The sequence below is a fragment of the Tamandua tetradactyla genome, chromosome X (genome assembly GCF_023851605.1).
Source record: "Tamandua tetradactyla isolate mTamTet1 chromosome X, mTamTet1.pri, whole genome shotgun sequence".
NCBI classification, from domain to species: Eukaryota; Metazoa; Chordata; class Mammalia; order Pilosa; family Myrmecophagidae; genus Tamandua; species Tamandua tetradactyla.
The window spans coordinates 159,132,074-159,160,018 of NC_135353.1; the positions used below are offsets into that span (position 1 = coordinate 159,132,074).

General features: G+C 34.5%; 1 protein-coding gene across 3 annotated transcripts; it reads left to right on the forward strand.

Moving 5' to 3' along the window:
- Positions 1-27,875, forward strand: AP1S2 (adaptor related protein complex 1 subunit sigma 2). 3 transcript variants are annotated; one of them, XR_013169418.1, is made up of 6 exons: positions 1-122; positions 2,190-2,368; positions 9,274-9,382; positions 9,993-10,130; positions 14,322-14,416; positions 26,562-27,875. XR_013169418.1 is itself a non-coding variant. In XM_077145549.1 (5 exons), the coding sequence occupies exons 2-5, from the start codon at positions 2,190-2,192 to the stop codon at positions 26,607-26,609; spliced, it is 474 nt and encodes a 157-aa protein (XP_077001664.1). In that variant the 5' UTR covers positions 1-122; the 3' UTR covers positions 26,610-27,875. The 3 variants fall into 3 exon arrangements, 2 of the variants coding, with proteins under 2 accessions (XP_077001664.1, XP_077001665.1); XM_077145549.1 differs by lacking the exon at positions 14,322-14,416; XM_077145550.1 differs by lacking the exons at positions 14,322-14,416; positions 26,562-27,875 and adding an exon at positions 22,699-25,488.
- The last annotated feature ends 70 nt before the right edge of the window (positions 27,876-27,945 follow it).

Below are 27,945 nucleotides of genomic sequence, written 5' to 3' on the forward strand. Positions count from 1 at the left end.
GTCGGTCCCCTCCCCGCGGCAAAACGGCTGCTGCTCCTCAGCGCGGCGACAGGGGTATCCCCTCAGCCGCCGCCGCAGCTGCTGCCGGCCAAGCTCCGCCGGACCCGCGGCCCACGGCCACAGTAAGTCCCGGGGGGACGAGCGAAGCGCCGGTGCCGGAGATGGAAAGGGGCAGGGAGGGCTGGGCGTTCACCCCGCCGCGCCCCGGCGACCCCTCACTCCGCGCCCGCCCGGCCCGCCACTGGGGCGCCGCGCCCTACAACTCACTTCTCTCCGCGCCGCGTCCCACTCTGTGCCGCACCTGGGGATGCGGGGACCCGTCCGGGGTTCCGGTCCCGCGGCACCTGTGGTTCGGGAATCGCCTCAAGTTTTGCGGGGCGTTTTCTGGAGGGCCCCGCGATTGCGGGCGGCGGTGGCTGAGGACCCTTGGCGCCCCCTGCGTGGCGGCGGTTGCCATTGTCTGTCCCGCTCCCTGCCCATCACCTCGCTCGGGCTCGGTCACTGGATAGAGTGTGGCCCCGGGAGGCGGCGACGGAGGCCGCCGGACCCCGAGGAATGCTTGGCTCCCTGCCCCGCTCCGGTGCTGAACCCATTGTTTTTAATACCTATCTCGAGGAATTGTGGTGCCCTGTGATTTGTGGCAAAATCAAAGCTTGTTTTTTGACAAGAGCAAAGGTGCCTCGCATCCTGGTATAGTCCCGAGTTAGCGGATTATTTTAAGGAGACTGAATTATTTATTTGTCCTGTAGAGCGGTAGGGTGGATACAGGACCCTACTACTGATAGCCTTGAGCCCATCCTCATTTCTCAAGCTGAACCCCTATCCCTTTTGGTGACCAAGATCTAGGAATACGGGTCCGTTCTTTTCCAAGTTCTGATAACGGGTTTGCATTAATGTCCACTCGGTGCTTCACTTGCTGTCCCCTTGCATTGCCGGTGTATACAGATACTCTGATATCTCCGAATAATTTCTGAATAATTTGCGCCAGTGAAGCATTTTAGGTGAGGTAAAATCGGTTTGGGCCTTAAATCAATTTTAACTGTAAAGTTAAGTTGGCGAGTCATAAATTTCCAGATACTTCTTGGTGCTTTTTTGGGTTACTACAAAAAGTAACAATATCTTAGCGACTTTGGAAATTTAGGGCCCAATTTATTCTAATGTGATGGTGTAGATTCCCCCTCCCCATGTTCAAATTCAAGATGGTGTGATGAATATTAAAGATCAGATTTGAATTGTACTTGGAGTAACACTATTAAAGGAACTTAACATAGTAAAAGAAGAAATAATGCCTGCCTGAATTCTACTTTGCTGTTTTGGTAACCAGTTGAATTACAAGGAGCATTCCTTAAAAATTAACATGTAGACTAATCAACCAATCGATTTGCAGATTCTAAATAAGTGTACGCAAAATAACGTAAGTCTACACTACACTCAAATTCAGCATTCACTCCATTTGTAGATACTGTTTTCTATTTTAAATGAAGTATTTCGTGTACTGTTTCTGGATATGTGTAACTCATTACTTTTGGTCTTTTTAAGGTTTAATTCTCTTTCATATTACATTAACTGTTCTTTATTGTGTGCATATTTATGTTGGAGTTTTAGAAAAAGAGATGAGAACAGATATTCATATCAAGCGTTTATTCAGAAAAACCTATTTGTGGGATCCTTTATCTTATTTTGCTTAAAATATGCCAGCATAAACCGAGGAGGGTGCTCTAAGTGTTAGTCTTTCTACAAGAAATTCAGCCTGGAACTAGAACAGCCTCAGAGTGAGAAATAGTAGTCTCTTGTTTCTTTTCAAATGTACATAAGCGAATTGATGTGTACAATTCTCCTTTGATGCATAAGAGAGTGTGTAATGCATAGCACAAGTAGAAAATACTTTCTTAAAATGCAAGAGTTATCTTTCTTTTTCTTCACAATTTCGATTCCATCTTATTATGTTTTTCTTTTTTTCCTTGCAGTCCTTTCCAAACTTAAATGGAACAGAGTGGGGTGGGTTTTTCACATAGGAGGAAGATCTTTCTACAAGAATTTACCGCTATTTTAATTGGCATAGAAATTTTGATGGCTCCTAATCATTTGTCAATTAAATGCCCCCCAGAGCTTCTCTATAAAACATGTAATTGTAATATAAACTATTGAATCAGTGTTTCATGTAACCTTGGTTTTATTTATCTTAACAGATGCAGTTTATGTTGCTTTTTAGTCGTCAGGGAAAGCTTCGACTGCAGAAATGGTATGTCCCACTGTCAGACAAAGAAAAGAAAAAGATCACAAGGGAACTTGTTCAAACTGTTTTAGCACGTAAACCTAAAATGTGCAGCTTTCTTGAGTGGCGAGATCTGAAGATTGTTTACAAAAGGTATTGTTTTTTATTTATTGGGAACTTGAAGTGGGAGAGTCAAATGTTGGATCATTTATAATGTGGAAGATTTTGAGAGATGATATTTATAAATAATAAAGATTTAGATGAAATAAGTTTAAGGTGAAGCTTTATATTTTTAAGATAACTGCTTTTTTGGTTGATTACCCAGGCTAAAATTAAAATGTTAAAATCAGGGAAATCATTTTCCTAATTATATAATTAAAGACAAATGATTATTATACTTAATCATCTTTTTTAGGAAAATTCAGTGAATTCTTTGCAGGGATAAATAGGGTCAGTATTTTAAATTGTGTCAGTAATTCTCTTAATTTAGACAAGCATAGACATAGAGCCCAATCCATTTCCCTTCCTTTTCCCCACAAATCTATGAAGTAATGACTGATATTTGACATACCTTTTATCTGCCTTTTAGAATCTTAATCATTTATAAATACCTTGGGTACATAGGCCTTCTCAGTCATGTAAATATTTTAAAACTTTGTGTTTATACAGGATCTGTTCTTTAGTAATGTTTATTAATTTTAAGAATAATTATGGCCATGGTGTAAGTGTGATTTGATATGTTGTTTTGCCAGAGATAGATTTTTAAAAATTTAATGTTATAAAATGTCTCATTAATTGTCTTTTAACACTAAAAGGTTTTTAAAAAACGTTATCTTGAATAGTTATTACCTGGAAAGTAGTATATTCTTTTGTTTTATTACTATCTGAAAATCTTATAATACTTTAAAGAAATTTTTCAAGGTTGTTCTAAGCAGCTTAAAATAAATATAATTTCTTCTTTTACATAATGTTTTTTTGGGGGAGCATTTACTTTGTTTCTTCCTCATTACTGTTCCCTTAACAGTAACATACTGAATTTAGGATAAAAGTGTTTCTGCATATAAAAAACCGTTTCTTATTTACAGGGTGGGGATGTGTAGGGGACTAACAGTATGGAATGCAAGGAGGATTGAAGAGAAATTTTGTTTTCTTAGTTTCCCTTTATTTCACTCCAAGTATAGATTTTTGTTTTTGTTTTTGTGATGGAAATGTCAGGGAAAGAAAGGGAGGTTATAGGACCTCATTTGTTTTGTTTTGTTTTAAATACTAGACTCCTCTTCCAACAGAATGAATGCAGTCATCTTTGGGGGATTTGTAGCCAGTGTTTGGTGTAGTATTTGTTGAGAAAGATAGCAAAAAGCACAGACTTTTAGAGCTGGGCGGTATCTTAAAATCATACAGTCAAGTGATTTCTTTTTTAGTTTTTTCCCCCAGTCATAGAACTTTAATAAATAAAAAGACTAAAAGTGGTTGCTTTAGTGAAATCAGGAACCAGGGATCTTATACCCCTGCTTATTTGGCATGTTCCTTCCATGCAGGAAACAGCTCCTGAGTTTGAAAATCACTGTAGTTGATCAAACTTGAATTTTATGAAAATTTTATGAGAATTTGGGAGAAGTGACTTGCCCTAGGTCATATGCTGGTTAGTGACTGACTTGGAGCTACAAATAAAATCTTAATCATGGAGGCAAAGGTTTTAGACAGGGTGGAAGATCAGATTTACATTTCTTTAAAAGCTCATTGCAATTGTAGGATAATGGAGGTGGGATAAGTGTGAGACTTGCCCTTGAGAGATCACTTAAGAGACTGTATTAGAATGAGGTCCTGAACTAAGACTGGTTATGGGCCCAGCAGGTGGAAAGGAGAGCTATTACAGAGGTAAATTTGGTAAGACTTGGTTACTACTGAAGTGGGGAGGGCATGGAAGGAAAGGGAAGGATGGGGTGGTTTCCACATTTCTAGTTTGCCTGGTTAAATGGTGAGCTAGATCTCAAAAAGTCCAGCTCATTTTTTAACAAGTCAACTTTGAGATGCCTTTGTAACTTCCATTTGGAGATGTCTAGTTTCCTGATGGGGTGGGCATAAGCACTGAAGTCTGGGAAAAAATGAGGTATAATGGGATAGGCCTGTAAGTCTGGGAAAAATAAAGGAAGAGAAGAGTTGAGAATAAAATCACCATGTGCCAAATGACACATAAAGTTCAATAAAATGAAGCAGGAATCTGTTAGATTTTACAGTGAGTTTTTCATAAGGCCCTTTGCCAGAACATCTTCAGCAGAGTAGTAGACAGAGCTCTCAATGTAAGGAAATGAAGTGGGAAGAGGTGGAGAAATTTAAACAGCAGTTGTGGACTATTTGGGGGAGCTTCGCTGGGAAGGAAGAGAGAAAAGGTGGTAACCACCCATAGATACCCATAGGAGTGGAGGACAGGGCTAAAAAATTTTTAAAAATTTAAAAAAAGGTGAGAGGTATTTAAGCTTATTTCTAGATAAGGAAAGGAGTCCCCCGTGTGGAGGAGGAAAATACCAGCAAGGGAATCAGTCCCACGAATCAAGGTTTCTGCAGCTGAAGGAAATGGTCTGTTAAACTGACAAGAAAGCGATGGTTCATGTTCCTGCGTGTAGCACTCAACATGTCCCAAGTTGGGCCACTGCTTTTTCTTCTAAAAGCTATAAAGAGTAATTTAACCTGACTCTGATACTTGCAGCAACCTCCTTTATGTAAAAGGCGAACTTTTTAAAAAATAACAGCTTTATTGAGATGTAATTCACATACAATAGGTGGAATTTATAATCAGTACCCATTATTTCTATACTACTTCCCCATTTTGTACTGAAAACCTCATCTGTTATACACTTCAGGACATATTTTTTTTATTGATACAAACAGGTGACTTGTTTTCTAACTCAGGCGAAAGAGAAGACCCTTTAAGCAAGAGAATTACGATTTAGCTCCTGAGATATTCTGAACTAGCACGTTTGCTGTTCATCAGCAAGTAATCTTCATGACTTCATTAAATTGTCTTCATCTTGAGTATTTCTCACAAAAATTCCCCTTTTGGGGGAGTGTATTAGTTAAACTGCCAGAATGCAATATACCAGAAATGGAATGGCTTTTAAAAAGGGAATGTAATAAGTTACAAGTTTACAGTTCTAAGGCCATAAAATAAGTCCTAACTAAAGCATCCAGAGAAGGATATCTTGGCTTAAGGAAGGATGACCTGGGAAGGCATGTGGCTGGCATCTGTTGGTCATTATTCCCAGTTCCGTCGCTTCCAGTTTCTGATGCCAGTGGTTTCCTCTCTGAATGTCTGTGGGCCTTCACTTAGCTGATCTGAAACAAAACTGGGTTTCATCTCTTAGCTTGGCATCTGCCAGGGCCAGAGATTTCTTCAGGTCTGGTGATTTCTGAGTCCTTGCTTAGCACCCGGGCTATTTGTTTTGATCTCCAAATGTCTACAGCAGCTCTGAAGTTTCTTTTGGCTCTGAGGTATCTTCAAAATGTTTCTGCCTTTAAAGGGCTCCAGTAAACTAATGAAGACCCATGTTGAATGAGTGGAGTCACATCTCATCTAATTAAAAGGTCACAGAGACAGTTGGGCATGTCACATCTCCCTGGAGATAGTCTAATCAAATGTTTCCGCTCTACAATATTGAATATGGGTTAAAAGAAACAACTACCCCCACAAGATTGAATCAAGATTAAAACATGGCTTTTCTGGGGTACATAATACTTTCAAACCGGCACAGGGAGGAGGGTTGGGGGTAAGGAAAAAAACCAGACTAATAATCTGGGACTTGAGTTCTCTTCCTTTTTTGTGCCATTAATTAGCTAGTTTTGTGACTTTGTTTTCTCATTGCTAAATAAATGTTCTTGAAAATCCCTCGAAGATAGAACATTGTATGCTTTTTGATTCCTGTTTTGTGCAGTATTTTATGGACAAGGCATTGAATTAAAGTTATTTTAAATGATTAGAAAATACATGCACACCCAAATTACTAGCTTGAGAATTTGTCAAGGATTACTGTATTGATTTTTTTTTTTACTAACAAAGGAATATTTTATGATATACCAGTGGGTATTGAGAACAGTTTAGTTACATTCACCAACAGTCAGCTGATATTTAGCTGAATGTGGAGAAGTCATGTGTTTTGAACATAAGAACAGACGCTTTCAGATGTTCTCTGAGTGCCAGTAATTAGAGTAAGCCTTAATCCAGTGTGCTAAAAATACCCAAACATACTTTTTTCTTACTAGTCTATTATTAATTTAACTTCAGATTTAGACTTACAAATATGCACTAAGAGAACAAAATGGGCTCATTATTGAATTGAAATTTTAAAAACAATTTGGTTCTAAAAATAGGGAGTACACTTGAGGTTCTCTTGGTAATCTTTTACTAGATCAGTATGACAATTTGTATTTCTCTCCCACTTCAAAGCTTTTGAAATACTGCTTTGAATATGTGTTAATTCTTGCCAGGTACAGGGTTGCTTTATTTAATACAGTTCTTGGCTATAATATTTAAAATAAAATTGGGCTCTTGAGTCAAATCTCTGTTCCACCACTTACCCTGGGCAAGCTACTCATTTAAGCCTTGGTCTCTTATAAATGCAAGTAGTAATATCTTATGGGGTTGTTGTGAGATTTAAAATGGTAAAATATGCAAAAGCCTTAGCTAACATTTAGTGCCTCCCTTAGAGTGAGAACTCAGTGAACATTCGCTTTTATTATACTTCTATTTCTTCATTTCCTAAGCTTTCTAGAAAAGAGGTACGTTCTTACAATCATGATAACTAGATGTTCCCCTACAACAAAGAACTCATTAATTTGATCAGTCTTTTTCCATTTTCAGTGAAAGAAAGCATTTAGATAGTGTTGCGAGGTTTTTTTAGTATCACTGGATGGTGCTTAGGCTTGTCAGTTCTGATAATTTTCTAATTGTTTCCAAATGATTAGTATAATTTAGGGCCTTTGACTAGTATTTAAGTGCTGCTTCCTTGTAAGTCAGGGCAGTGCTGTGAATGAGCACAGATGGTGCTAGCAATTGATTATTTATTTAATAGTAGCATTGAAGAAATCTTGAAAATAAGAATCAGAAGAGTTTTACTCACAACCGAGTATTAGTAAACTCTGTGTAATGGAATCACTTAGCACATGGTTCATATGAGCCAGTCTTCATCATTTTTATGTCAGTCCCTTTAAATCTTTCATTTTCTTAGTTCAGAGAATCTAATGTCTCAGATTCCCCAAATTCAAATTCTATTTGGTAAGCATGGATTAGGAAGGATAGAGCATTTAAATATCCCATTACCTTAAAAAAAAAACAAAACAGAAACCATAGGGTAGAAAGAGAGGAGACCATTTGTTAAAGTTGGAGGTGGCACCCTGTTATGTTCTCCATGATTTATTCCCTCCACAATAATAAATGAACACATGAATGTCCACTCTGTATAAAACTACTTTAAATAACTCTACTGAATGTGAAAGTCAGGTAGAATGGACATGCAAAGTCATATGTCCGACAGGGCAGGCTGTATAGTAGAGTGGGAAAATGCCTGGAATTAAGGTCACAGGATCTGGTTTCGTGCCCCAGTACTGCCACTTGAAGGCCCTGAACTCATGGGCCTTGTTCTTTCTCACCTGTAATCGAGGATGATAGTACTTGCTATGGAAAAGATCAAATAAGATGAAATATTTCTTTATAGTATTGAAATTGATAATAGAGTACTATATTAATACTAGTTATTTTCATATTTGACAGCAAGAATTGATTAATTGCCCATATTGGAAACGCTGAAACTGAGATTGTGTGTGCTCGTCTATATATTATTTTACATTAATGCTATCAGCAGTTGTTGCCTATTGTGTTTTTTAAAAATCATTTGTGCTTCTCAGTGGAAATTACAATCTCAACTGGCACTTCTGTTTAAAATATCTTAGATGTTTATTCTTTTGCTTTTCAAAAGCCTTAAATATACTTGAACCATTTTAAATGTTCTTTTAATCCTCAAAGAAATTTGATCATTATTTGCTGTGCCTCAGAGTTGTTCATTTTGTAATTTTGGCTTTCTTGACTCAGTCATAACCTAGTGCCATGATGTTGGAATTCTAATTTGGAGGAGAATATGAGTGCTTTCCTAACCTTAGTCCTTCTTCAAAGATAAGTAACCTAAACTTCAGTCCAAAAGTGTGGAATTTGAAAAATTTGAGGACAGGTCTGTTTCCCTTAAGTGACAGGAACTTTCTTTTCTCTTTCACTAACTTCAGTAATAATATAGAACTGTCGTTCTTTTCTTGGAGTTTATTCCACAATCCTAGCAGCCCCTGTTTTTGGAATTAGAAAGTAGAATGTGTGAGACCAGGATTCTGTCCAGATCATTAGTTTTCCTGGGCTATATAAGTGAATCTATATTACAGAAAACTAAGCTCCTTTAAAATCAATTCTATGCTGTTAGAAGTCAAGTAGTAGCTACCCTTGGGGGTGGGAAGTTGAGATTGGAAGAGGGTATGAGAGGGACTTCGGCAAGTCAGTAGTTAATTGAACACTAAGCAGAACACTGCTGTGTGAGTTCACTTTGAAGTCATTGAACAGTATATTTATGACTTGTGTTCTTCTCTGTGTAAAGTGCAAAAGCATTTGACCTCACAGTGATAGTATCTTTAAGTCCTCCAATTGGAGGCTTAATTTTCTTCCCTGTTTATTTGTAGTTTGAATTAATCATCCAGTGTATTTTGCTTTAATTAAGTAAACTTAAATACCTGAGTCAGCTGTGTTTTAAAATATTCATAGGGAAGGAGCCTGAAAAAAAGAATAACAAAATAAGTTACTATTTCTGAGTGGTATGATTATGTTTTTTCTTTATGCGTGCCTATGCATTTCAACATTTCTCTTATAAGTGTTTATTACTTCTATAATCTAGAAGAAAAAGAATCTGTACTGTTATAAAAGAAGAAATAAACTATATAAGCATAGGATCTTTCACACAGTATATGAAAATATGTTTAGAAAGCAATTATAGGGTAAAAATTTTTTCCACATTTATATTTTATTACAGATATGCTAGTCTGTATTTTTGCTGTGCTATTGAGGATCAGGACAATGAACTAATTACCCTGGAAATAATTCATCGTTATGTGGAATTACTTGACAAGTATTTTGGCAGTGTGAGTAGTATTTTGTTTTAAGAAATTAAATGCCATGATTAAAAAAATTATTTTCTATAATAAATTTACTATTTGGTGGTTTGAGAAATTCTGACTCTTTTGAAAATAAACGTATGAGAGGAAAGAACTTGTCAATGTGTCTATTCAGTTAACTGACAGAATTGCTTGACCCTGTAGACCAAGTCATTTAATTATGGTCATAAGAATGAGATTTTAAATAATGAAATAGAAAGGAGTCTATAACTGCAAACATACTAATATTCCAGAAGTGCTTAGTATAGTATTTAAATTTGGTTAGCAGTCATAATCATATTAACCAGGAAATATGTATTGAAAGAATTGATTTTTATGGGTGGAAAATTATTAATTTGCCCATGCTAGGAGCATACAGAGTCAGATCTTATTTACCTTGTAGGCATTGTGTTTTCAAGTACTTGAGATTTGAAAATTAAGTTTAATAAATCAGTGATGCTCAGTTAGTATGATTGCCATACTAGAAAACAGTAGATTGATTTATTCTTTGGTCAGACTTTATTTACCACTTGATAATGGATAAGTATCTTTTGCTTCCTTAAGTTTTAACAGGTTTTTTGTTTGTTTTGCTTTTCAGGTGTGTGAACTTGATATCATATTTAATTTTGAGAAGGCTTACTTTATTTTGGATGAGTTTCTCTTGGGAGGGGAAGTTCAGGAAACATCCAAGAAAAATGTCCTCAAGGCCATTGAGCAGGCAGATCTCCTGCAGGAGGTAATCTACTGGTTCTTTTTACTAGGCACTAGCATGTTTTGCTCTAAGTAGGGAGCCTCAGTTTCAGAAATTATTCTGAAGCATGCTTGGCATGTAGTTTCCATGTGCAGTTTATTATAATATGTGTTCAGTCACATCAACTCAGTTGTCTGTGGATGGATCGTTCACACTGAAGATAGTCTGTAGATAAGACCTCTCTTTATAGATGGGCAGTTTTTGGAGCCCAAAATGTTAGTGTCTAAACCTTTAGTGGATAGACTACATTAAGAAGGGAAAAGACTTGTCAAAGGTAACAATAATTTGAGAACTGTGTCCATTGCTTTCAATTACTTGAGAGACCTCCTTTTTCTATGAGATTATGACATTTTCATTCCAAATTGATTCGTGTTTTCACCTCATGTCCAGTAAGTGCAAATGTAGCCAAGGAGATGATAGTGTTTTATAATTATATCTTTTGTAGAGCCCTTTAGTTTTGTGTTGGCAACTCATTTATACTTCTCCATGTTGTCTGCAACAAACCATTTTCTGTCAAATTACTCCTATATTCTTATCTTCCTTAGGTATTGCTAGAACCATAATAAACCATTGTCCTTTTCTAATTATCAGTTATCCCTGGTTTAATTGAATATTTAATACTTATGTGCCTTAGATTTCTGAAATTTAAAATTTCACAGATTTTTTCTAAAAACTTAACCATATCTTTAGTTGAATTGAATTATCTTTTAGTAATAATTGTAGTTATAATTATGTAGAAAGTTTATAAATGAGAGAGGGGGCTAATAAATACAAATACAAAAAATGTAGTATGTTTTTGTGAAGGTAATTATTAAATTAAAAGGTCTTGTACTTATTGGTTCATTTTCTAGAAGCATTGGAAGTATGGTTTTATATTTCCTGTTTATTTTAGCTCCTCCTTCATTACATATTTATCAGTTCTTGCCTTTTTATTATTAAAGGAGATTTTAAATCCAATTTTTCAGCATTTCCGTTATAACAGAAATGTCAGGTTTCCTCCATTACGGCTCTAAACCCGTGGCCTCTACGGTGAGAGGGGGAACCACTCAACTGATAGTGGGTTGGTTGTAGGAATTGCTCAAGTTGAGATGACAGCATTCATAATATATGTGTATTAAATACAAAACAGTGCATTATGCATGTAATGATCTTGTATTTATCAGAATAGTGGTTAAGATGCCTGCAAAAGTGAAGTATTTTATTTTTAGTCCTGGTGCTATTCAGTGTTCATTAGTGAAATGGGCGCAGACTCTTTTCCTTGTGTGTACAGTATGCCAGTTGTTTATTGATTGCAAACATGTTTTGCAGACTTTCTTTTAACATCAGTATGCTTACTATATAGAGCTTGTACTGTTGTAAAATTGGTGTTAAACTTGGTGCCTACTTATTTACTTTGCTGTTCACTAGCCAGACTTCCAAAGATTAGATCAAAACTAGGATCAGGAATTAGTAATTTTTCCTATTTGTCTCTTTCCTTCATCACTTATATATTTCATTATTATAATACAGTTATACTACATTCTTATCAAGACCTGGTATTTCCTCTAAATTCATCATTTTCTGATTGATTATAGTTGCTTTAAAACATTTCTAAAGTTATTGAAGTTTGGCTTTTAATTTTATTATTTCTTTTTCCAGAGAGAAATGTTTAGAGTACTGATAACTCCATATGCCTGGATTTTTTTATTTTTAAACATTACTGGGAAATTGCTATAGACTTTATGATATGGCAAAACATGCAGAGTTTACCCAGTGTTGAGTATTTACTGTACTAAAGGATAAAGTTATTATAGATCCATATTTATTTGTGTGCATATATGTGCATACATATGTATATTGTGATGTATTTTCTGCTAAGTATTGTCTCCCATTTTGAAGTAATATTTTTATATCTTTAATTGGGAAAAATAGGAATGGGTTTAGAGGATGACTCTACCCTTGTTTAAGAGAAAGATTGACCACTCTTAATTATAGTTTCTTGTGTTTAAAAGAGAGCTTTGGCCTGTTATTCATCTATGGTTACTTCTACAATAGTTCGTTACGCGTACCAAACTACAGCTTCTGTTGGGTACGTTAGACATTTTATATTTAGTGGTCTGGTGAATCGTTTTTGGTTAATTTAGCCATTCAGGTCTTGAGGCAGAAGGTGGTCGGTGCAGTCTGAATTTAGAGTGACTTAAGAATACATGGCAAATTAGGCCTTTAATATAGAAGCACAACTAAAATTCCATATGCAGCAGCAATGCTTCAGATTATTCTTTTCCTATCATCAGCATATTGTCAAAAGAAATCCAGAGATGATGAGATGCTTGTTTCCAAAAATAGATTAATTTTATATGTTTATACATGATACATGTTTACATCTCTGGGAGAGTATTTGAATATTATGTTCAAAATAGAAGGGGGAATAAGATGAGAAAAAGCACTCTACAATTTGCTTAAGTTTTTGTTAGGGATATCATGGCAGCAAATAATACAGCCTATTGCTAATGTTTATTGAGCACTTACACGGAGGCACTGTATGTACTTAGCAGTTTGTTTCCAGCATACTATGCTATTCCTCAGAACTCTCTCTGAAAAGATTATAGATAGCCTTTTTTGACAAATGAAGAAGTGGAGACTCAGTGAGAGTCCAGTCACTGCTTGCTGTGAGGCCACCCAGTTAGCAGATGGCAAAATCAGAATTCAAACCTGGATCTGCTAGCCTGCAGATCTGGCTGAATCTTAACCGCTGTGTTCTTCTCCCCTATTCGTGTATTGTCTTGGTATGTGAATTTTAAATGTTCTGTTCAGATACCAACTTATCCATTTCTCAATAATACAGTAAAGAAACTCATATTCTTTCAGAGGTTTTTCTGTATTGAACAAAGTAGATTTCCAAAGACTGATGCTGTTTTTACTTTTTAAGCTGCAAAGTTTCATTATCCTTAACTTCAGTATTTGGAATTTTTTGTTAGATGTATAGCTATAAATAGTATTTTTCCAAATTTTGTGTTAGATTCATCAAAATGCCTAGATCTATAGTAGCTTCTTTGGTCTTAGTATTGGGATTGGTATTCATTTAGTCTGTCATTTCATGTCAGTGTCATATGTCACTTTATATAGTTGTAAAGATATCTATCTAAATGCAGCCTTAAATTTATAGAAGTCCTAATTAATTGATTTTTATCTAGCTTTTCACATCATTTTTTTATTTGGTGTCAGGTTTTTTGCTTTTGAATTGATTATTTCTGAGCAGTCAAAGATGACTCTGAACTTGTAATGAAAATATCTGTGTTAATTTAAAGGTATACGCAATTACAAATTGATTTTGGTTTTAATTCCTTTTTTACTTTGGGGCACAAATTTTTCTTTTTCTTTTTTTTTTTTTTGGCATGGGCAGGCATCAGGAATTGAACCTGGGTTTCTGGCATGGCAGGGAAGAACTCTGCCTGTTGAGCCACCATGGCTTGCCCAATTTTTCTTTTTTTAAGAATGCTGCTTTTCTTCAGAAAAATTAGTCAAAATTTTGCCTTTTGCCCATTTTTTTATAAATATCAGGTAGTTTGTTTAGATAGTCCTTCATTTTATGGGCAAGTGGGGCAGATGGTCAGTGAGTAAGGTAGATTTTCTATTAGCATATTCCAGTCAATAAGGGGAAAATAGCATATATGTGTATTTAAATAATAATTTCCGAAATATGGGCAGACATTGTAATTAAATAGTAAAGATACCTTTTTTACTTTACTTAAGTATTTTTGTGAACCAGAATGAGTTTTGACATTTCCAGGCTGAACTGTATGTTTATTCTTTTTGATATGCAGTTGTAGGAATACATAATCAGATTTGGGGGTAAAGCCCAGAAATTGGTCCATAATCCAATTTTTAATATTTGTTGGAATTTAAAACATGATTTAACATGCCACTAGTACTAAGCTTGATTCTTAAATCATTAAAGTGCAACATACTAAGAATGCTACATTGACAGTCTTTGTAATAATTGGAATACTTTAAAATTTAATTAATTTTCTTACAACCATTAAATACCTTATTTTAAGCTAGATTTTTTTTGTGGAGGTGGGGTGATGTTGAATTTACTTTATAAGTACATGTAGATATAATGACAAAGGAAATATAGAGTGCGTTTTCTTTCTAGTCAGGTACTTACCAGTTTTTCTCTGCTCCTTAATTTTATAGAGCCAGAATGAAGAATGGGGAGGTTTGTCTGAGGATATCTTATGATAAAGAGCAGTCTAAGACTTTAGTCCCTTTGACCCCCTGCTTATTTATTGGTAACTACTAAATTTACCATTTTTGTGGCATGGATAAAATGGGGTGTTATGCAAAGACTGTTGCACGTGAAATGATTTCAAGTCCTTGCTTGATCGATAAAGATCAAATAGTGTTGTATTATACGGGGTATTGGGCTTTAACCCTCAGCAGTAGATGCATGATGGTGTTGATCAGTGCTTTGGGATGTGTTAACCTTTCTTTTTTATACTAACAGCATCACTTTGAAATTTGTGGGTGGTTTTTTTTTTTAGCTTTGCTTGCTGTTGGTATTGTTTCTCACTAATGTAATTTGTGAAGTGGAAATAAGTGAAGTACCAAAAGCAAGCATTAAACTCATGAATTTGCTTCTTCAAGATGATCCACTTTATGAATATATTTCCCGGATTTGCAGTTGTTAATCCTCCTGAGCTAGAAAGTGGTGCTCTACGGAGAGTTAGTACTGCTAAACTTGATTTATTTTAGTGCTGGGGACTGCATGATACATCTTGCACTCTGCAGCGTCTTTGTGGAAGTAATAATTAATAAATCTGTGGGACTCCCAGAAAAATGGAAAGGTAAGAATCTTAGGAGAAAAAGTGATTTCTTTAAAAAATGGAGCTTTTGTAACTTAAAATTTTAAGTAAATAAGTACTTCTTTAATTATTTAATAATATAAATAATATGCCTTTTAATATGAAGGGTTTATTTTTTTAGTAAAATCTTGCTAATTAAGAATATCTGGGTAGGCTAGTCAAGCTCTAGAATATCTTAAATTGTTTTAAAACAGTTGGATGCTTTCAAATGTAAACAATAATGTCATCTAACAGATGGTGTGTACCAAGGCGTTTTGATGTAAATCCTCTTAGGATTTGCTTTAATAAGACAAACTCCTGTAATTACCACTGCTTATGTTAAAATATTTAAGCCTAAACCTTTTACTTTAAGTTAGGTTAAAAGTTAACAAGATTAGTCTTCTTTTTTTTTAAATGCCAGTATATTTTAATTTTGTATAGGCAACTCCATTGGGGACCACTAGAACAAATTCTGAATACGTGCATTTTGGTTACATTAATGCTTGAGATGGAAATTACAGAAGGGTCTCAGATAGAACCAATCTTCCTTTTCACTTTATATTTAATAAAGAAACAATTTGGCCAATATCCTAGGTCACTGGTTTACAGGTATTCGTTCTTTTATTCTACGTTTATGTGTTTTTTGAACTTTTATTCTTGGTCTGCATTTTAGAATTTATAGGATTTCTCCCTGCTGTTTCATTTCTAATTCATTTTGAGCCAGCTCTTGCTACTCTGGGCTACTTGTAAAAATGAAAAGCTAGAATAACTTAAAATATATAATATTTAAGTTGGAATAACTTAAAATGTGGGAATTTTTTATTTTCAGAAGTTTTCAACTACAGCCCACAGTATTAAATACATTTTTATATCATGACCTTATGTGTACACATAAACTGAAAAGAAATTAAATACTCTTAATTCTTGTTTTGCAGTGTCACATTTTTATTATTTTTTTTGTTTTTTAATGCTGATCTTGACCTACTTAATTGAATTCATAATGCCCACGATTGGGACCTGCAAAGAGCATGTTCCAAGATGTCAGTGATCATTTTGTTCTTTAAAATTACTTACTGAAAATTTTCAGGGTTTTAGTTCTTTCTTTTATAACAAAATGGTTTTAAAGCAAAGTTTATAAGACCTAGTTAAGTTATCCCTATCATTATTTTTAAGACAGATTTATAAAAATTGATTGCTTTCTTTAACTAAATAAGATTAAATTTGGAGAAATATATATATATTTGTCTATAAAAACAGGTTGAATAATTTTCTAAATTCATTAATGGATTTACATTAACCTTTTTGGAGGTCTGGTGGTTCTTATTTAGAGAATGATATGAAAATGCAGAAGGCTCAACAAAATTTATTGACAACACAAAACTGTCAAGTTTTATTAATAGGATGAGGGGCAGATTTATCAATAAATATTGTCTTAAAAGTGAAAGCATCTAGATGAAATATTACACAGATTATAGTGAAGTCTCCTTGGCATCAAAAAGTCAACTGTACGGGATAACTGATGGTAGAAAGTTAACCATCAAAAAACAGAGTTGTGGGCGGGCCGCGGTGGCTCAGCGGGCAAAGTGCTTGCCTGCTATGCCGGAGGACCTCGGTTCGATTCCCGGCCCCAGCCCATGTAACAAAAAACGGAGAAACAGAATACAATAAAACAAGAAAATGTTTAAAAATGTTTCCCTTTCTTCCTTCCTTCCTTCCTTCTATCCTTCCTTCCTTCTCTCTGTCTTTCCTTTAAAAAAAAAAAAAAAAACAGAGTTGTTATAAATTATTAGTAACTTAAACTGTGATAAGATGCTAAAGCAGTAGCGCAAACCCCAAAAATGAATTCATAGTCTAGGCAGGGGTCTGCAAACCATGAGCCAAACAAGACCCACAGCCTGTGTTTTAAGGCCCTAAGTAGCTCAAGATGGTTTTTACATTTTTAAAGGGTTGTTCACCACATACACACAAACACAGAAGAATATGCAACAGATGCCTGTTGTGGCCTGCAAAGCCTATAAACTGTTTATTGTCTGGCCCTTCACAGAAAAGATTTGCTGGCCCCTGGCCTAGCATCTAGTTCACAACAGTAATATCACTTCATTCTGATCGTTTTAGATCTCACACATGGTTCTAAGTTTGGGGAGGCACATTTTGAGAAACTTGAATAGACAAAGGAAGTGTCCTCAAAAGAAATTTGTGGAAAATGGATAGCTAATAGCTTAAATGGATAGCTAATACAGAGTACAGATTTTAAATTATATCAAACAATTAGAAGTAGTATGGACATTGACAGTGATGTCCTTTTAAGAACAACAGTTCAAGGAGCTGTGCTGTTTACCAGAAAGAGATATGACTAAGATCATATATTGATCTTTGGACTTTTGAAAGGCTGTCATAAATGTACCGAAGGATAGAAAACGTGAATAAATAGAAGTCATTCTTTCATGGTAAGACTCTCAATGTGAGTAGAGTCAGTTCTCCCTAAATTATCCATAAATTTAACATAATTCTAATTAAGTACTTCTACTTTTGAAACTTGATACAGTAATTCTGAAGGTCATCTAGAATAAACATGCAAGAAACACCAGAACTGTTCTGGGGGAAAAAAAAAAAAGGAAACAGTAATATTGGGGAAGACTGCATCTGACTTAGATATTATTCATATAGTAGGATTATAGTAATTAAAACTGTGTGGTGTTGTATAGACCACTGATTAACACTAGAAATATAAATAAGTTCTTGCAAGAACTGAAAAAAAACAAAAAATAACTGTATGGTATTTCTATAGGAATAAACAAAAGTAGGAGAATCAGTTAAAGGAAGAGGGATTATGTAGTAATAGATATTAGGATAAATGGCTGACATTGAGAAAATAACAACTTAAATCCCTACTTGATTCCCATATATGCCAGTATAAATTCCAGGTGCATCAAAGTTCACAATTTAAAGAAATTAAGCCATAAAAGTACTAAAAGAAAAAAGACGTGGTGATTATTTTAATAACTTTGAGACAGGGAAGGCCTTTCTAAACGTGACATAAAACCTAGAAAAAGGTATAAAGGAAAAGTTAAGCAAGAATGAAAAACTTATGTATTGTTAAAACACAAGACCAGTAGTAGTAATAATTATAATAATTATTATTATTTAGAAAACTGGAAAATTCTTGCAAAAGAGTTTCTGACAAGCTAATGTTCTTTATGTATAAAGAGCTTTCAAATGTGACAGCGTTAATAGAACAACACAATAAAGACAGCAGAAGACATGAGTAAAGTAATTCATAGATGAAAGAAAAACAAGTGGTCCTTTTATTAAAAGATTACAAATTAAAATTCTAAGAAAAGAAGGAACTAGAGAGGTGACTTCAAATTGTACTTAATTATATTCTCTTTTTATTAAATGAAATTACTGGAAAGATTCAGGAGACTTGGTGTTCAAGCTTGGGTTTAATACCACTAGTTTAGTTAAGTACTTTGATTTCTGAGATCCCTTGCTCAATTTAATGCTTTTGTGGTTATTAAACAAATGTCTCTTCTTATCTCAAGACATAAGGCTTGCTTGTTTACCAGTTTTCATTATAACTTCTCAGATGGTTTTTCTTTGACTCATAAACCTTGCATGGTGAATATATAAGAATTTTTAAGGGTATGAGGTTTGTTTCTTAGTCTTTTCTTAGGAAAGGAGGCACTTTGAGAACAGGTGTAACTGATTCTTCTCTACTGTGTTTAAATAGTCTACATTTTTCACTACTGGTCCTTTTTGCAGGGGATTGAGAAAGATTATTTTTAGTATGGAGGAAAATGTAACATACATCCAGACTAAGAGGAAGGAGCTAATGGAGAGAACAGTGTAAAACATAGTGGAATAGAATAAATGGAAAAACATATTGGGAGAGAGGATGGAAATGGAAACTGTTCTAGTTTGCTAGCTGTCGGAATGCAATATACGAGAAACTGAATGGCTTTTAAAAAGGGGAATTTAATAATTTGCTAGTGTACAGTTCTAAGGCTGAGAAAATGTCCCAGTTAAAACAAGTCTATAGAAATGTCCAAGCAAAGGCATCCAGGGAAAGATACCTTGGTTCAAGAAGGCTGATGAAGTTCAGGTTATCTCTCTCAAGTGAGAAGACACATGGCGAACACAGTCAGAGTTTCTCTCTCAGCTGGAAGGGCATATGCCGAACACAGCGTCATCTGCTAGCTTGGTCTCCTGGCTTTCTGTTTCATGAAGCTCTCCAGGAGGCGTTTTCTCCAAAGCGCTGGCTGGCGGACTCACTGCTTCATGGTACTGCAGCATTCTCTGCTCTCTCTGAATCTCTCACATTCTCCAAAATGTTTCCTTTTTTATAGGATTCCAGTAAACTAATCAAGACCCACCCGAATGGGTAGAGACATGTCTCCACCTAATCCAGCTGAAAAACCACTCTTGATTGAGTCACATCTCTGGGGAGATGATCTAATTATAGTCTCAGGCATGCAGTACTGGGATGAATAGGGACAAGTAGGGATTAGAAGAAACGGCTGCCTTTACAAAACAGGATTAGAATTAAAACATGGCTTTTCTAGGCTACATACATCCTTTCAAACCAGCACAGAAACAAAAACTGGTCTCGGGCAAGACACAATTTGCTGAGTTGGATGAGGGAGATTGAGAAAGTTGAGTTGTCTTCTTAGCTGCGAGAAACTGGGTCATCTCCAGGAGAGCTGCTTGGGACTGAGGAGAAGGAAAGGGGCAGATAATTTGAGGAAAGTGTTGGGGTTTGGAACAGCCCTAGTAGGGAGGCAGTTAGTGATGAGCAAAAGGATTACCCAGAATTGAAGGCCTATTTTTGATTGAAAATAATAAATATATAATCTTCATTCAAAAATAGACTTCTAAAGAATCTGTACTAAATGTACCTTATGGCTTTGTGTTATGCAACTGAATTAAAATGATTTTTTTTCTATTTCATCCTGGCCTTTATTTATCACTGGTGTTTTATTGTATTGAGAAACTCATCGTTGACTGGGTAGTATATGACTATTTTCAACAGTTGCTCAGGGGAAGAGGAAGGAATTGTAGACCTAACCATGACCAGGGTCCTTGGGTGTGATGACAGACTTGACTCTCACCTCCTCTGATTTTTAGGTTTTTCTGTGACTGAGGTGTACCTGAAGTATGAGGATCCAGAATATAATCCACTATAATATTTTCTTTGTATTAGAGAACAAAATAACATGGCTAATTATGAGCATATCTATTATATAGCTAAGAATCAATCTTAAATATTAAAAGGTAGAGCACTTATTTCCAGTAGCATTCTTTCAGACCCTAGCAGTCTAATTAGGAGATTATATAAGACAGGTTATAACAATTTAAAATTGGCAGAATACTTTATGTTTTGCATTTCAAGTTTCTTTTTTTTCTCTTGAAGAATATTTTTCCAATGAAGATGTTTTTTCCCTATGAAAAAGTATTCTTCACAATTAATGGTTGATAATTTCTTGTTCAAGTACAGTGAGCAATAGTTTGGGTCAAAAAAAAAAAAAAGAATAGCTTGGCTGGTCATAAACTGTTTCCTTTCCTAAAAGCTCTAAGAGGTATGTCAGCTAGTTAGTGGTGAGGATTCCTGGTGTCACATTTGAGAATTGTTCATATAGGGTTATTTATTCTCTTTAATAATAAGTCTCCTTTGGAGAGGAGCTACTGCAAACTGAACCTCAGTCCTGTTCAGGAATAACCTTCTCCTTTCTCTTTTAGTGGACATTCAGCTGTCCAAGGCTGGTGTTTACACGGTGTGATATGAAATGACAAGAGGAAACAAAAAGATTAAAAACCATAAAAAGCTTGAAGAATTGGTATTATTTAATGTGAAAGGTTATTTGGCAAACTTAAACTTCCCTTGTTCTCTTTGCAGGAAACCGAGAATAAATCTCTAACAGCAAGGGTTTCATTGAGTATATGAAAGTAGGGAATGTTAATTCTCACATGGCCACGCAAATAGGCTGTTGAAGAAAGTTGGGACTTGGGATGGACCCCCCTCCCCCTCCCCCGACTTGGCTGGGGTAATGAGCCTTCTTGGTAACTGGTGGCTGATTTTATGATCTCTGGGCTTCAGCCATTGTAGCTCTGATCACACTAGGAAATACAGATTTTATTGAGTATTAGAACATGTGCCAGAGTACTGATGTGCATCAAAATGTAGCAGGAGGTAGGAATTCAGTTTATAATTACAATTTTGTCAAGTCGTATGACTTATGATGATTCATATTTGAACATTACCTGAATAGTCTTATAAAATTATATTAAATCCTAAGGGATAGTCCCAGTTATTTCATTAAACTGGTATTTTCATGGGGAATTTTGCTGTGTTGATGATCTAGTATTGGGACCTATTTATTTTTATACAGAAAATAATTGAAATGGGTTCAGAGGTTCATTGGCAAAAAAAGTATTACTTATTAAATACTGTAACTCAATAATGCTATTCATACAAAAATAGAATTTCCCTATGAAAATGAGGGCTTCTGTAAGAAAATGAAGTCTTTGGAAGTTTAATGTTTTATATTTTAACTTACTGTTATAATTCTCTTCTGACTGGGAAAAGAAAAGTCAAATATCTTTTTAAATGTTTACTAATTAAGTGAGGGTTAAAATTTCACTGTTTTGTCTCTTCTCTTTTGTATTTAGTGGTTGTATAAATTAGAGCTCTGTTACATATTTCATTAGAACAGTTTATATGACTTTGTAGCCTAACATTTCAGGATTCCAAGTTGAAAATTAAAATGAGGATGCTGTAAAAACACTCTGTACTCACTTATATCTTAAATAAGTGGTTTTTAACTTTTTGGAGTCATAAACCTTTTGGTGGGGGAGCTGTGGTAGGGGGTGGTAGAGTCTGAAGGGTTGTGGGTCCTCTTACCAGGAAAAAATGTACATAATTTTGCCTCTTATTTCAGGGCATTCGTGGAGTTCCTTAGAATTCATTTGTGGACTCTGTGGTCAGTTAAAATATCACTTCAGATTACCATATTTTTCTTGTTGATGTAAGAAATTTCTTTTTAGATAAATTTGTAGGCACAGACATTTAACAGATCTGTTTGGAAAGTTCTGTAAAATCTTATCTTGAGGAATGACTTTTTAAAATGAATAGCCTTAATCTCAAAGTCATATTCTTCTGGCATTATTTATGTAGCTGAGTGAAGAGTTAAAAATCTCCATTGCTACTTAAAATACAAGATGGGTGCATTTTTCTTTTTCTTGCTAAAGATTTTCCTCTCTGTTCTGTAAGAGTTTATGGTTACCATAGGGTGTAAGATTTTCACTAAGAGATTAAATTCCTTTACTTTGTATAATACAGTCCTGATGAATTTTAAAACCGGTGAAATACGGAGTATTCTAATTGGGTTTTCAGTTAACTCAGAATATACTTTGTATAAACTCAGTAAATACTCAGTAAAATACTTTGAAAAGGTTTTCAGTGTTATGTTAGTATATACAGGGCTTTAGGATATTTTAGGAGGACATAGGTTATCATTTGGAATGATTATCATTATATATAATAATATGTAAATTTTAAAAGATGCATCTGAACCTCTTGGACATTGTTCACAAGTTAAATATTCAGCCATAGAGCAAAGAAAAACAATATATGTTTTCATTAGGCTTTCTTCACATACACTAAACATTCTAGAAATCTTATGTATCTGTCAATTTGTATATTATATGTAAGAATATATGCATTTCTTTTGTAGCCACGCCATGAATATTTTAATGTCCCTGTGTACTAAATGACTACTCATCGTGTATGCAGAATTTCACAGAGGAAATAGAGAGCTGATATTCTTATGAAAGAAAATATCCTCAGCTTGGTGACGCTGGTTATCTTATGTAATAGTAATAGATTATTTCAGAACCAATACCTTTACAATTGTATTTTCTCTTGTCCCCATCCCTAACCCTTTTTTGTTTTATTTTCATTCTGTATGTGATCTTGATATAGCTTATTCCTGTCCGCAACTGATTTAATTTCTTCTTGAAAAAAATAGGGCCTGAACGTTTTGAGCAGTGTTTCAACTTAAACACATAAATGTTATCACTAATCTGTGATTAATCTTAGAAGAGGAAATGTTTACCAAAGGAAAAATAGCTGGAATGCTAGATCCAAATAAATAGTGCCCTGATATGTAATATGGTTTAGTCTTCAAATGTTGATATAGTTTTAAAAAAAATTGAAACTATATTTAGTATGATTATATCACATTCTGTATGAGTTAATTTACCACATGAAAGCATAAGCGGGAATGATACAGAAAGTTAATTTTTAGGGTAAAACATTCCCAGTCTTAGGAATTTTGTAAAGTCACATTTATCACTTTTGTACTTTATAATAGTATCAAACAATCCCTTTAAGAACTATTAGAAAACTGTCAAAAAAGCATCTTCTGCTCTATCTATTGCTCAATAGTAAGTAACCCTTTCAAAGTACCAATACTGATTTTTTATTAGTTAAAATTTAAATACTCAGTTCAAATACCTAAATACTTAAATTTTGCTAATTACAGTTTATAATATACTTAAGTCTTCATTTAAGTAATTAGCATGTAGTGTAGCTATGGTTTTATATTTCAGAATATTAAACCTTTACTATTGATCATTATTCTGTGTATACTTTTAATAAAACATGCAGCATTTTATTTTAAAAAGTACCAAATAATTCATTGTGTATATCAAGAGAGTGAAAAGTCTGAGTGAAGTAACATGATTAAACAATAAATTCAAAAGATGCTCAAACCTGCTTACCATCAAAAGACCTATGAAAATACATGCTGACCAAACTTAGTGTTAGACAGGTATACAGAGAAGCTATTTCCATCCTTGCCATTCTCATCATAATGCACTGTATTTGCAGCACTTGGATGTGGCTATCAAATGAGAAATTTGATGGCATTGGGAAACATTGGCCTTTCATTTCCATTTTTTCCTTCACCACCACCCCATTCACTTCCCCCCTGCAGTATATTATTCGTATGGTTTTAATGCTGCATAAATATGCACTGTCTCATGCCTGTTTGCTTTGGATGCTGTGTGCTGAGCTGTAACAAGATGTTGCTTCTTTTGTTATCTGTATACAGCTGCTTGCTTTAAAGTAGTCGATTCTGAAATAGCTTTCCTGGCACGTCTAAAATAAAAGCATTGCATGTACTTTGTCTCATGTGAATGACTTGTTTTCTTTTCCGTTCCTTTTAAAATGTATTTTACATTTTAGCATTTCCAGGTAATTTTGAGCTACAATTTTAGTGTGAGCATGTGAAAATGACATTTTATATGAATTATAAACACATTTTATAAAAAAAAGAAAAAAATAGCTCTGCAGTACTATTTGTACAAGTCTCAAAGGAATAAAACGTGAATGATTTTTGAAACTAGGCCTTTTAAAAGGACAAGTACTTTAAATAATGCATATTCAGTAAGCAACATGATTCTCTTCCTCAAATGCTATATAAGATTCCAGGCAGTGAAGCACATAGAGGAAATTTGATCAGCTCCAGGGAATAGTTGTGGGACGTTTTTAGATGGATTAAGCTAAGAATGTCAGCTGCGTAGAATGCAGTGTAAGTATCCTTTAATTAACATGTTCAAGGTTGTAAAAGTTTTAAAAAATTGTCCAGCGTTAAACAGAAATAATTATCTAAAAATCGTTTCCTTTATCTAATATTTATATGTCATATATATGTCAGGGTATTTTATGTAAAGGTTAAACATTATAAATGAAAGAGCTGGGCATAAGTCACTCTTTGGAGTGTTCCATCAATTCCATTAGACATTCTTATAAAAAACATTGAGACATGCAGCTATAGAGAAGAGTATGAGAACCCTCATGTACTCATCACCCAGCTTCCACACCATCAGCTTAATACTGTACTTATTTCATTCAACTCTTCCCTTTTTGCCTCAGTATTTTGGAGCAAGCCCTAGACATCCTATCATTTCATCTTCAGCTTTCTGTATGTATATCTAACAGATAAAGTACCACACCTAACAAAATTAAAAATATTCTATGCTTTAGTTTTTCTTAATTTTTTGGTAAAAGGTCTTTTTATAACTGGCTTGTTAGTACCAGGCTCAAAATAAGGCTCAGGTTGCATCTGTCAGATGTGCCACTTAAATCTCTTCATCTGTAACAAGCCTGCGTTATTCTTCCTTGCCATTTTTTTAAAATGGGTCTTTTGTGTTACAAAATTTCCTACATTCTGCATTTGGCTATTGTATTTCTTTCTTTTTTTTTTTTTAAATCCCCCATACAGGGTTAGACCTGACCCTGGTTAAATTTAGGTTCAATTTTTGGGGCAAGAATATTTCATAGATTAGACTGCCTTTTAAAAAGTATGGACACATATCCTTTTTCACCAATACAGAAATATTCCAAAATTTTCTTATGAACTCTATATGTAGAGTTGGTGTATAGTTCTAAATACCTTCATTTTTATTTTAACTATGTAGTTATTTAGACTTCAACTATGTAATTTTAACAGCTAACTTTTTGAGCATAATTTCTCATTTAATAATCTCAACACATGAAGGTAAGTACTATTATCCCTTCTTTTCCAAATAAGGAAACAAACTGTTGAGTTTAAGTAATTTATTTAGGATTACACCATGTAGTGCTTTACATAGAATTATATCCAATGTTATAAGGATTTATGATATAATATAATTTTTCTTTTCCTTGTGTTGTGCTGTACCATGATTAGGATGCAAAAGTAAGTTTATTATTGGATACTATAAAATTACATTGTTTTCCTCCATTAAGATGTAGCATGCCTTTTAATTATGAAATTGTTGGTAGTATTACCTGAAATTTGATCTACTTGGAAATGTTTTATTTTGTAATGTGCAAAATCAACTACTTTGGGAAATTTTAAATCATTTTTTCCAGCTATGTATGCTTTGTTTTGTCTCCCTTTGGAATTTTAAAACAAATATTCGTTGTTACATAGGGCTCTTTGGGCCAGAGCATTCTTTCTGTGTGTTGGCTCCACCCATTGGTTACCTGGGAAGGGGAGCAATTCTGAAACCTTACAACTGCAGACAGTTAATTTAACTAAAATTGACTAGAACTCAAGTGGAAGAGATTTATTTCTGTAAATACATGTGGCAGAAAAAAGAGCCTGGAAAACAAAGTTATGTGAAGAATTGTAAGAACTTGGGTTTTTTTTCTGCCTCATATTTAGAGGAGAGGGTTTGCATTTTAGGATAGATAACGTATCTTTCTTGTATATAATTCCGTAGCAGTGAATTCATAAATTGCCAGTACATTTGCATTGAGTTTGAATGATTTGTTATAGCACCTTTATCTAACACATCGGTAGTTACTCAGTAAGTATTTAATGAATACTGAAATTGTCTGTGGTCTTACATGTTCGGGGCTCCAAACCCTAAACAACTCCTGGTTATCACTAATAGAATGCTTCTATAACACCAAATTAAAAAAAAAAAATTTTTTTTCCTTTGCTTTCTTCATTCTCTAAAACAAGCACGTCCTTCCAAGTGAATTTTTCACATTCTCAAGACTCCTTGGATCTGCTTACCAGAGTCTCACATTTTCCCTCCACAGGAAGCTGAAACCCCACGTAGTGTTCTTGAAGAAATTGGACTGACATAACTCTTCTCCCTTGTTGATGACTTCTTGTGGCATTTCACACACTGTAGCTGTTCACTGCCTTCATGTCCATGTTAGCTAATGGTGTAAGATGTTTGTCAGTATTACTGTGTGCTGTGCTGCTTCATTCAGACCTACACAAAAATACTTATTTTTTTTTAAAGGGAACTTTGGTTACTCAACTGAGAAATTACAGGACTTAAATATGACTTAGAATGATGCAGGAAAGAAAGATACCTTTTCTGGATAGTTGAAAGTTTGAATGTCAGTTTCTCTCAATCTGATTCTGTGTATATTTGAAAATGATACCACCAGGCAATGTGCATTTATTACATTACTGTATTTGACAAAGGAAACTGTTAAATTACAACATGAAACCTGGTTTTATGAAACCAAAGATTCGTGCAATATTTCAGTACATATGAGAATAAAGGGAATTGGTATGTTACATAATAAATGAAAACTGAACTCTATGTTGAGACTTTCTAAAACAAATTTATACCAAAGACACCTGTTGGAAGCTACATATCTTAAAACACAAAGGGACTACAGATTTTAAATCACTTAATTAGAATGATGCTGTTTTACACAAAAAATTATCTCCTGGGTGTTCTGAACCTGGGATGAGAAACATAATATCGACTGTTGCATCTTAGCACATTTCTTTTTAAGGCCAATGCACATTTGACTGCTTAGATGAATTCTTTGTGGTTGTAATCATTTAGACACTTAATTGCATTGTTTTGATGCCCCAAATAAAGTGGAAATGTTGATTTAGCAGGACTATGTAACAGTATCTGAACAGAAAACGTGTGGGTCTTTTCACAAAGCATTGCATAAGTTACTGTTTAAAGCACGAATATTCCTTCTGAGGTGCTTCATAAAGCCAAATTTATTTTGCTTTCCTATTGTTTCCCTCTACTTAGAACTACTGCAAACTTTATGGTTATCTTCCTTCCCTTCCATGGTACTGCCTGGCTATCAGAAGTCTTAGAGAAATAAAAAAGACACCTTTCATAGAAAAGTGAGAGTTGAATGAGGTGAAATGGCATTAGCAGGCCCTATATTTTTAAAAGCTATATAATTGTTTCAGTATCACTTTCATACATACTCACTCGTATTTAAAAATCTCTTCATGGTTTACATTTTCACTTGTATATGCCGGGCTGGATTAAGCTTTGTTGTAATCGTGACCAATATTCAGGCCACATGATCATTGTCGTATCACATCACCAACTAGTTGTAATAAATGTTAAATGTACATCACAACAGTGTGTTTTCATGTATCTCTTTACAAAAGTATCAAACTATGGAAGAATTAAAAAAAAAATTTTCCCAG